This window comes from Mus musculus, chromosome 18 (assembly GCF_000001635.26).
Source record: "Mus musculus strain C57BL/6J chromosome 18, GRCm38.p6 C57BL/6J".
Classification (NCBI taxonomy): domain Eukaryota; kingdom Metazoa; phylum Chordata; class Mammalia; order Rodentia; family Muridae; genus Mus; species Mus musculus.
In genome coordinates, this window is record NC_000084.6 from 67,309,404 (window position 1) to 67,321,208 (window position 11,805).

General features: G+C 49.1%; 1 protein-coding gene across 1 annotated transcript in view; it reads left to right on the forward strand.

Moving 5' to 3' along the window:
- Positions 1–9,813, forward strand: part of Impa2 (inositol monophosphatase 2) — a 29,970-nt gene extending 20,157 nt beyond the window's left edge. Inside the window, exons 5-8 of the mRNA NM_053261.3 lie at positions 1,244–1,352; positions 6,217–6,325; positions 7,479–7,630; positions 8,992–9,813. Of these exons, the coding sequence (NP_444491.1) occupies positions 1,244–1,352; positions 6,217–6,325; positions 7,479–7,630; positions 8,992–9,107 (486 nt within the window). The 3' untranslated portion in view covers positions 9,108–9,813. The remainder of the gene's footprint in view (positions 1–1,243; positions 1,353–6,216; positions 6,326–7,478; positions 7,631–8,991) is intronic.
- Positions 9,814–11,805: the final 1,992 nt, after the last annotated feature.

The window sequence follows — 11,805 nt, forward strand, 5'->3', positions numbered from 1 at the left end:
TTGGGATGACATTTTTCATCTCAATATTTTATTAATTCTTCTTTGCCTCCTGGCTATCCGTATGAGAATGTGGCCCTATCAGGACTCCCAGGGACCTTCTGAACTAAACCAGAGCATGAGACCTAAAGGACAGGCAGAGGGCAGAGCCTTACTCGGGAAGACAAGAGCCTTCATGTCTTGTAGCATGAGCAGAGTTGGGGGTGCCATGTCTTCTACAACTGCCCCCATTCAGAACAGCATGGCAGTGTCAACGAATGTTCCCCTTACGGGAACAAGAAGTTTGCACAGACCCCAAAGCACTTTTGGTGTATATTGGTAAAACTTTTCAATATTGCCAGTTGGGTAAGGAATTGACGATCCATTGGTTTCCCTGTTCAATGTTGTCATGGAGACAAGTGAGCATTAATGCTCTCCTACCCAGCAGGTTATTATAACAGGAGTCAAGGCAGGCAGGAAAGAAAACTGGGGGGGTCACAGAATTGGATATCATGCTGTGGCCAGGGTCAGGGGTGGGGGAGGGGCAGGTAAGTATTACTAACAAGCCACATACAGCAGTTAATAAAACCTATTCTGTAGGCTGAGTGGCTAAGTTTATAAGGGCTGCCTAAGACTCTGCTAAGGCATCCTCCTGACCACCCTGAAGATGGGCATTTGGTCCCAAGCACAGATGCATATTAACCCCAGGTGGTGGGAAGCAGGCAGAAGGGGACAGGAGTGCTGGACGTGAGGCTCATCACTTCCACGTCGACCTCTCCCTCCTCCCGTTACTTGTTGGGAGACTGATGTCACTGTTGACTCTGCCTGCACAAGAACCTCTCTGGGCAGTTGTCGTGCTCCCTGGGCATGTCCCTAGCTTCCTGGTTCTGGTTGGCTCTATGCATACTTACTCAGCTCTTCACATAACCCCATGGATGCTTAAGATGTTTGGTTTGTTTTTTTTTTTTTTTCCAGTCACAATTACCTTTTTACCAGAGGAAGGGTGGAGAGGGGAGAGAGTTTGATATGATAACTTTAATACTTTTATTAGTATTAATATATTTTGGTATGTTCATTTAAGAAACGGCTTGCCAGTTTCATGACTAGGAATAGTTTGAAGTCTGCTTTTCTCCATTCCTCTTTGGAAGGCAATTCAGTCCCTTTGTCACCCTGCTAGTTCTAGCTCTAAGAGGAGTGTTCATCTTTAGATTTCTGTTGCTTCCTTGTCAAGGAGTGATGTCATCCGCTTTCTTCCTGCCCCCTGCAGCTGGAATTTGGAGTGATTCACCACTGCACAGAGGAGCGGCTGTACACCGGCAGGAGGGGCCAAGGCGCCTTTTGCAATGGCCAGCGGCTTCAGGTCTCCAGGGAGACAGGTGGGGTTCGTTCAGCCCTTCTAGGGTTGTTTCAGCTAGAGATAGATGCCCAGGGTGACTGCTATACATAGCAGTGGCCATCGTCTTCAGAGAGTTCTAGCTCTTTTCAGGAATGCAGTATCCCTAGTGGAAATCGACAACATTTTCCTATGTAGGTGGCAATGCCACTGTGTGGTCAGGAGCTCTGAAGACATCATTAGATCCCCTTGTATCTATCATCTTTAAAATGGCAGTTACTGGTTCCGGTTTGGTCTGCTGGGACTAAGAGAACAGCTTAGACCAAGGGGCAGCAGAGCATCCAGGCACAACTTGGTGGTACCCATGACCACAGCCATATATCTGGTCTCTGACCTGGCTATTGGAAGGGCAAGCACAGTGGAGACGGGCCGTGTTTGCAAATGCCTCAGACCTGCCACCAGGATTATGACTGTCCTTTGTTTGCCTTAAATGTAGAGGTTTACAGACATTGTTTGCTTGTAGGAGGTAAACCATGGAACTGCCCGCCATTGACAGTGTGCCAGGTGGGGATTCTCTGTCCTCCATCCTTTGTCCCACAGTGATTAAACTAGGTTTTTTTTTTTTTTTATTGTGTATATATAGGATATGTGTGGTAGGCAACAGAGAAATGCCAGGATTTTTGTGTATGTTGGCAAGGCAGAGACATGGCAGTGTGCAGTCAGGAGACGAAAAGAGGTCTTAGAAGAACAGCCGCTGTGGAAGAGGAAGCCTTTAAAAGCTCCTGAATGGCCACACAATTGAGTTTGGAAAGGCGCTGAGGCCTGGGGATGGAGCTGGCGGTAGAGTGCTCACCGAGCATGCCTTCATTCTTTCTGCAGCTCTGGGAGGACGGGGATGGCAGTCGCAGCCTCTGCTCTCACATGTCAGAAGCTGCACATCCCAACCTCAGTCCCTGCTTTCTGTTCGCTGACACTGGCCTCAGTCCCAAGATGTCAGCACTTGGCTCCCAGCTGGTCTACCTTCTTTCACAGCCTCTTCTCTGTGCCCTTTGTTGGTTTATCTTTTCACAGTTCCTTCCTCTCATTTCCCCACCGGATAGTCCTCCCTGGTTAGTGCTGCTGTGCCGAGCCAGCCTGTGAACTGCTGACCTACTGTGTGAAGGCACTGTGTGGATGTGCTCATAGGCTTTGGGGGAGGAGAGATTGCTAGTAAGAGGGCCCAGATCAGAGGAGTAGCACTCACAGGAGCCCTGTGAGACACCCCAGCAGGACTACTGGCAAGTCAGTGCTGTGAGCCCGAAGCCAGCCAGGAAAAGCACCTTGCCCCATTTCTCCTTCTGCCAGAATGTTTAGTTTGGCTGTGGAGTGATGTTCATTCCAGCCATGCTGGCAAAAGGCATCCATCCAAGCCTAGCTGGGGAAGGCAGTGTGAGGAAGCCAGCCATTAAACATGCTTGGGTGAACTTTGCTCCAGTTTTCATTTGATATGACACTAAACTATTCACACACCCGCTTCCTGGCTGGCCGCCTTCGCAGTTCAGTCAGGTGGTGACTGCCTGCTCTGTTAGCTCCATCCACCCTTGCTCTGGCCCCTCCTAACTCCAAAAGGGCCCCAGGGAACACCCAGGGAACCGGGTAGACAGAAGCTGCTGTCTCTAAAGCTCTTGCCCCTAGTGGTCACCTGTCTCTCTTCTGCCTCTACACACTGCCACACTCTGTCCTTGATTGTCACCAAAGCATGATTGTCACTTGGAGTTCAGTGAGCTGTTTTCACCTCTGGCCACAGATGTCAGTGTTCCGGGCAGTGTGTGGACTGGCATCCTGTGGCTATGCCTAGAGCAGGTTTGGTGACCTCTCAGAACTCAAGCTGGCACATTCAAAAGCAGCATGTGGTGGAAGATAGAGTTAGTTGTAGAGGCTGGACATGGTCTTATAGGACTGTAATCCAGTACTTAGGAGATAGAAGCAGGTGATCTCTGTGAGTTCAAGGCCATCCAATCTGCGTGGTAAATTCCAGGACTGCCAGAGCTATACACTAGAGAGACCATGTCTCAAAAAACCGTCAGCTGGGCGTGTTGGTGCATGCCTCTAATCCCAGCACTCAGGATGGAGGCAGAGGTAGGCGGCTCTCTGTGAATTTAAGGTCAGCCTGGTCTACAAAGTGAGTCCAGGACAGTCAGGGTTCAACTATGCAGAGAAACCCTGTCTTTCAAAAAAAGTAAAGAAAGAAAGAGCGAGTTCTGATTGTAGGCAGCAGGGGAGTGGTGGTGTGTGCCTATTATCCCAGCACATAGGAGACGGAAGCAGGAGACCTCAAGTCTTTAACTGTTGGAAAACATACAAGTTTTCCAAAGTTCTCCTCTTTGGTTTTGAATTTTGAAGCGGGCTCTCACTGGTGTAGACCAGGCCTGCCTTTAGCTGGGTTTTGAATTTTGAAGCGGGCTCTCACTGGTGTAGACCAGGCCTGCCTTTAGCTGGGTTTTGAATCTTCTTTCTCTGCCTCTTCCGTGTTGGATCATAGGCAGGCACTGCCTCCCCTGACACAAGTTCTCCCAGGTTCCAAGCTCCACTTGAGTTTATATCTGGTGGCATTGGTAATGGATGTGGCAGACTCGCTTGTTCTTTCTCGCTTCCAGATTCTCAAGTCCTAACAGTCTTAGTCTATCAAAATCCTCTGGCTGTCTCCTTACTGTAAAGGTTATTTCCAAAGAAAAATCTACCAACAACAACAACAAAAAAAAAAAACCCTTAAGATTTAATGCATTTAATGATGTTCTCGGCTTCATAATTGTGACGGACATCTGCTGCATCCCTACTGTGTGTGACTTAGAGCAGAATCTTCATGCCTATGAGCTGGGATGGTGAGGCCACTGGCTGCCTCACTGGAGATGCCACCTCCTACGGTTGCTGTTGTCATCTGGGCACGTGAGGCGGCATAGTGAAGATCGATAAGACTGATACTAGTGTATCTTGATTTAGTGGGGTCATGCTTCTAATGGAACAGCCTACGGGAAGTGACGAGAGCCACACTTTGAGAGTAGAGTCCTAGTTGACGTCTCAGGGCAGGTTCCTGAGAATGGTGCCCCTGATTCCTTGTGGACTCTACAGCTTATCACTGTCCTTGCTACTTGTGTGTTTTCCTAGCAATAAAACCCAAGACTCACCTTTTCTTATGCAGAATCTCTAAAATGCCCCCATTGTGTGCTGGCAGAGCTGGTGGACAGTGAACAGTTCGACAATGGATTTTCTTTTGCAGACAGGGGTCTCACTGTGTAACCCATTCTGGCCTTAAACCCGGTCTTCCTGCCTTACCTTCTGAGAGCTGGGATTGCGAAGGGGCAGCCATACCAGAGACTGGGTGGTTTTCTTCCACACACCTGTAAGGGACTCTTTCCCCCCTGGATGCACATGGACCCTTTGGTGTTTTGTTTTAGGGGTTTTGGGTTTTGGTTTTGTGTGGGATGCTTTTTGTTTCTTTTGTCTCCAGACTCCAGAACCTAGTTAGTTCTCCTGGTGTCATCGTTCTTTGAATATTTCCTATCTTTTCTTACTTTATAAAAGCCGGGCGTGGTGGCGCACGCCTTTAATCCCAGCACTTGGAAGGCAGAGGCAGGCAGATTTCTGAGTTCGAGGCCAGCCTAGTCTACAAAGTTCCAGGACAGCCAGGGCTACACAGAGAAACCCTGTCTCAAAAAAAAAAACAAAAACAAAAACAAAAAAAAGAAACAAAAAAAGTATTTTTGAATTATAATCTATAGGTGTTTTTGTTTGTTTATTTATTTATTTATTTAATGTATATGAGTGCACTGTAGCTGTCTGCAGACACACCAGAAGAGGGCGTCAGATCCCATTGCTGATGGTTGTAAGCCACCATGTGGTTGCTGGGATTTGAACTCAAGGACCTTTGGAAGAGTAGTCAGTGCTCTTAACCGCTGAGCCATCTCTCCAGCCCTTTCATGCTCTTTCTGTTTCAAGGGCAGGTCTTCAAGTGTCCACTGACCACTGAGATGTTTATTCTGCCCATTTTGTTTGCCCCTGTATCGTTGTGTCTGGGATTCACCATGGTTCACTGTAGTATAAAACAAGAGTTTGCTCGTATAGAAAGGAGCGGGGGATCTGGAATGTGGGAGATTCTTTTAGAGGCCTTATACCGAGTAAGGGCTACCAAGTTAAGTACCACCGTAGAGGCTGGTTCCCCCTGGTCATGGCGTGGCTGAGGTTTTCACCTGAGCACACTCACTGCGGCTCTACCCTGCCCATAGTGTAGATGAGGCAGGACCAGTTTTGCACGTGTAACAAAGCAAAGACAAACTGCTCCTGACTCCACCCACCACAGTGAGCCACAGTCTTATTCCTGACCCTCAAGACAGGCGATGTCACTCCCTCATATATCTCATATATGGCCGTTGGTGTGAGCATGTATATGGCCCCTGGTGAAGGTAGCCATGAGTTTCCAGGTGTTGGCCCCTCTTCGTCCAGATCACAGCAGATTACACTCACCTTCTCCACGGGAAGATGTCCATGCTTGTGATCAGCGCAGACAAAGGTTTTTAAACCGTCACAGAAGGGTTTATCTGGGGAGGTGTTTTCTCATCTTCAGTCATGGGATATTGCCAGCGTGGGGTCATTTGACAGCTGTCTTTATACGCCACTGGATTCTCCTGAGGTCTTTGTGTTCCTCTGTGGTGGAGTGTCCCTGAGAGGAGACCAGAGAGGGTTCTTCAGCAGGCAGTCCCCAACAAAATCAGCTCCACTGGGTAGTAACAACTTAGAACAGGTTAGACTCACCCCCTGCCCATCACAGCAGAAAGACCCCCATAGAGTCAGCCGCTCTTGAGGAAACTCAGATGGGTCCGTGAGAACCGGGGCTCTCGGTCTGTGTGTTGACGGGAACTTCTTTCTTGCAGATCTCGCAAAGGCCTTGGTTCTGACAGAAATCGGGCCCAAACGCGACCCCGATACTCTGAAAGTATTCCTGAGCAACATGGAGCGGCTGCTGCACGCCAAGGCTCATGGGTACAGGTCCTCAGTCCCCGTAGCCAGTGGGTTGAAAACCAAATGTGCTCTTGGCTAAACACCCCCAAGGGATGTGAAGAGGAGGCACCGAGAGGTAGGACAGGAGGCTGCTGACACCAGGCTGAGGCATGCCATGCGCCATCATCCACGGAACACTCTGGCTGCCAGGTGTCAGGAAACGGATGGGTCCTGTGTCCTAGTCTGTATTTGAAAGCCAAGTAACGAAGCTTGGGGGTCCCTCAGTGAGCGAAACGTATGGGTCTTTAGAGTTTCTTAGTGGCCTTGCATTGGACCGGGGTGTCTGTCTGTCTTGGTTACTTTTTTATCACTCTGGTCTGATACCGTGACCAAGGCAACTACAGAAGAAAGAGTTTATTTGGAGCTTACAGTTTAGAGGATGAGAGTCCCCGACCTTCGTGGTGGGAAGCGTGGCAGCAGGCAGGCTGAGAACTGAGGCAAAGAGAGAGAACTGCAAATGGGGTGGGGCTTTTGAAACCTCACAGCTCACCCCTGGTGACGCGCTCCCTCCAACAAGGCCACACCTCCCAATCGTTTCCAAAAGTCCCACCAGCTGGGGAACCACATACTAAAATAGATGCACCTAAGGGGGCCAGCCTCACTCAAACCATGATCTCCAACCGTCGATGTTGTGTCCTGGTGATCTCATTTATATACAGGTTGGATCACATTCATACCTAGCCTAGGACAAATGTGATCTACCGGCCACAGGTTGAGCATGCCTGCTAGATAAACTGTTGGTTACTTATTTCTCCTGTGTGCTTACATCAAAATTACTTAACCCTCCCCTCCCCGTTGCTAATCTATGTGGTAAGCACCAGCCGCTTGGAGCCCTGAATGTAACCTTCTAATGTCCAGTAGAGTAAGAACTTCAGGCCTCTGGCTGCACTGGCCACAGTTGACACTTGGGAGCCCAGGAGCCCAGTCTTAGTGCAGCATGCCAATGTCATTGTGGAAAAGTCATCTGCCGGGGCCACTCACTCCGGGCCTGCCCTCTGCACCCTGAGCTGCTGGCAGAATCCTGTGACTTCCTTCCCGAGAGCTGAGTGTGTCTAGCGAGGGGTGAGGGTCAAGCATGCCGTGTCAGGTGCCCCCCCCCCCCACTGACCCATATCTGTCCTCCCCTCCCCTCCAGGGTCCGAGTGATTGGCAGCTCCACCTTGGCCCTCTGTTACCTGGCCTCAGGTGCAGCCGACGCCTATTATCAGTTTGGCCTTCACTGCTGGGACCTGGCAGCTGCCACAGTCATCATTAGAGAAGCAGGCGGCATTGTGATTGACACCTCAGGTAAGCTCTATGGCCTTGGGCCACCCTCCCCTCGCTGTACCCAGCAGCTGACAGTAAAGCAGGTGACACTGAATAGAGTGTCCCCGAGGTCAGAGTCACATAGGATTCCTCCACTTCCTCTGAATTCTGCAGATGAGATCACACTGGGGTGCATGACAAGCAGTGGCCATCATGGTGGGTCTTGGTCCTGCCCTTTCTCACACATAAGTTAGGGTCACTCGGCTAATTACAGAAATAGCAGCATTCCACACTCACCACCACTGACAGGTTCCCACAGCTTCAGCAACAGTCCCGTGGGTTAGACAGACAGACACTTCCCCAAGATCGCAGCCCAGAGCCGGGACAGCTCCGTATCCAGCAGGAGTTATCCTGTTCTGCCTTTGTGCCACCGAGTCCCAGGCACTGGCCCTCCTTCATAGAGCATACCCGAGCCCCATTTGCCTCTGTTCCACTTAGTACTGGAAACCCCTCTCCTGAGTTCTGACAGATAAGGTTAGATTCATTTTTTCCTTCTTGATTGTAGAGTTTGTTAGTGAAAATGCTGTATCCCACTCACTTGTTTTTTAAGATTTTATTTATTTATTTTATATATATATATATGCTCAATTTGTGTGTATATATATGCCTGCATGCCAGAAGATTCCATCATAGATGGTTGTGAGCCACCATGTGGTTGCTGGGAATTGAACTCCAGACCTTGAGAAGATCAGACAGTGCTCTTAACCACTGAGCCATCTCTCCAGCCCCCACTGTGTCCCGCTTTTAACTATTGGGTGTAGGAAGTGGATCTCCTGTAGTCTGGCTTCTCATACCACCGCGCTATTTCTCTTTTGTGAGACTTGAATCTTCTTGCAATGTACAAAAGTGAAGTTGTGCTGGCCTTTGGCAGTGAACTGTACTGGACAATCTCACACTAAAAAGCACCCTGAGGCCTGAATCTGCCTTTTTATCATGCACCCAGGAAGGTGCATAGATCATTTAAGAACACAGGCTTGGCCTTCCCAGGCTTACCGAGTCAGGGAAACACATCACCCCCCTCTGCCTGCTGTGTGGTGAAATCCAGGCTATTCCACTCCCATTCTGGTCTCTCCCAGTTTTACATGTCACAGAACCATCCATCATAGCTCTGAGATGGGGCAGCTTCGGTGCTCAGTACTGTGAAGCCCTGGCTACGTTCCCACTAGGGCAGGGTAGGTATCAAGAGCCACCACACCTCCCACCCGGCCAGCTTCATTCCTTAGCTGCGTGTAGGGACTCCACCCTCGCCTGTGGGCTCTTTTTCCTCTGATGTGAAGTTGCTGTACGAGACTGACGTCCATGCAGGCTTCCATAACCCAAATGTCTGTTCGCTCTGTCCACAGGTGGACCCCTTGACCTCATGTCGTGCAGAGTCGTAGCTGCTGGCACCAGAGAGATGGCAGTGCTCATAGCTCAGGCCCTACAAACTATTAACTACGGCCGAGACGATGAGAAGTGAGCCACACACAGCTCGAAGGCTAAAAACGCAGCAGCAACCTGGGAAAGAGCTGTCCCGGTGGCTTAAGTTCCAGGACAGTCTACCATAGCTCTCCCTGGGCCTTGCCTCGGTGCTTAGCTGATTCTCTCTAATCTCGTGTAGCCCCTTTTCAGGTCGGTACGTGTTCTTTTCATCAGAGCCAAACCCAGATCTTGTGAGGGGTGTGTTAGTCATCCATCCTGATTGTTTTTCCAGAATGCAAATCTCAGGTGATACAGCTTTAGAACGGGCTCTCAGGCCCTCCCCTGACCGTGGTAAGACGGAATGCAATAAATCAGAATTATAGTGGTCTGCTTTGGGTCTTCCTCCAGCCTCTGGTTCTCAGGCAAGGCTGTTACTGCTATTACCCCACTGGTCGTCTATGCTCAGCTTGGATGTCTGGCACCCGACCATGGCGACGGTGAAAACTTTCCCTAAATATCAGTCTCCTGATCTACAGGTTGTATTTAACTACACATAGATAATCTTTAGCCATTTTTTTATACTGCCTTCAGTTGACCTTCAGGGAGTACGTGTATCGTATAAATTAAAATGCTGTATACAGAACCCTTTATCGAAGCCCACGTGTACTGAAAGTGGAAAAAAAATGAGAAACTGAAAAACAGTGCTAAAATATTTTGTGACAAACATTTTTGTAAACATAAAGTCTTTCAGGAGTTGCAACTTTTTAAACAGTGGAATTTTGGGGGGGTAGGGGGACGCTGGGGTAGAACTCAGGCTCTCATGCAGAGTAGATGGACTTTGTACCACTGAGCTATATCCCAGCACTAGGGACCAGAATTTTGGTTCCAAGTTAAGCTGGGGGCCTAGACTGTTGTGCCAGGTGACTGCAGACAAGGCCCAGGTGGTTCTGAAATATCTGTACTAACAAGGCCTCAGGGCTTTTTCCATCTCTTGAACCTGGTCAGTTCTACACCTGGCACACCACGGTTGCTGTCGGAGGGGAAAGAGACAGCACTTCCCTTCTGTGCCAGAAAATACGTTTCTCTTAATTAGTGAGAGCTTTGTGTGTTTCCCTTGTTTTGAGAAAATATAAGCTCTGTGCTTTGTCGAATACCCTTTCTCTGTGGCGGCCCTGGCAAACCACAAAGCTCTCATCCATTATCTTCGTGGGATCAAATGTCCAGGACTTTTCAAGCTACTGAATACTTCGGAAAGCAGCTAAGCCATTCTGAGATGGCTGTTAGGCTCATCTCCTGAAGCTGCTGTATCTATCTGCGTGACTGTTTATCCATGCCTGCGAGTCATTCTGGTAGCAGTTTTCCATACGTGAGGGTTTTGTTTCTTTGAGAAGGGATTTCTTGAATCCCAGGCTGGCCTGGAACTTTCTGTGTAGCCAAGAAGGGCCTTGACCTCCTGGTCCTCCAGCCTCCACCTCCCGCCGCAGGGATGACGGACATGTGCTGCCATGCCTGGCACTATGACGTTCTCTGATTTACCCCAGTAGGCCTGCATTTGAACCCTTTTCTTTTTTCTTTTCTTTTTTTTTTCTCAGAACACACTCAAAACAGCACCTCACATATACGTAGCTACACAAGAAATTACTCAGAGACTCTGCAATGATTATGAAGATCTCCTGGAGTGAATAATTATGAGAGTTATTTTCAAATAAAAACTCCCCCGGAACAAGCTACCCTTGGGCCCTCAGAGCACTTAAACAAGCTATGTCTGCACTACTCCAAGAGAAGTAGAGAGCGCTGGGGAACGGGGAAGCCCCAAGGTTGGGCCAGGCAGGGACCCTTGCTTGTTTGCCCATTCACTCATTCCCCGAAAGACCTGCCAGGAACAGAGCTGGTCGGTTTTTTCTGTGCTGCTCCAAGGCACGCACCCCCCTCCCACTCAGGACATTTTTATTTCTGTTCCAAACAGCCTCCATCTTGTCAGGTGGTCGGCGAGTCCATCCCTTCCGAATTCTGGTGAACTTCCACACACTGTCCTCTAACTTCCCTCTCTATCACAACAGCTTTGCGGTAGCATCCTATAGAGCTGTGATTCTCAACCCTGTGGGTTGCCGCTCCTTTAGGGGTCGAACAACCCTTTTAGAGGAGTTACCTGAGACCATCGGAAAACATTTATATTATGATTTGCCACAGTAGCCAAGTTACAGCTATAAAATGGCAACAAAAAATAATTTTATAGTCAACATGAGGAATGGTATTAAAGGGTCACAGCATTGGGAAGGTTGAGAACCACTGCCATGGAGACCTACCTGCCTTTCTCAATTAACCAAATAATAAACGCCCTGCCATCCATAGCAGGGGGTCAGCCAGGTATGGGTTTGTGCTCTGGTTTGTATCCTCAGGGAAGCCACTAGCCTCTTGCTTATGGCCTGCCCTTATATCAGAACTCTCGAGGGACATCCCTGGGCATCACAGGAAAGCCACCAAATGCATAGCGTCAGGGGGATTTGCTGTCTTGCTTTGTGTTTAGTGAATTTATCTCCAACATTCTCCAAACAGCTACAGTGCGGTGTCCTGTACAAATTCTCCCCTGTAGTTCCGTTGTCACTGGGGTGTGCTGTGTCAGTGACCAGCTCCTGCTTCGGTGAAGTGGCTGTTGCGTTTGGTGGCAAAGAACAGTGACATCAGTCTGTCACATTTTATCAAAGCCATGGCCTGTTGCTGTCTTGTCTGTTCTCTTAAAAATAATCCGATACATA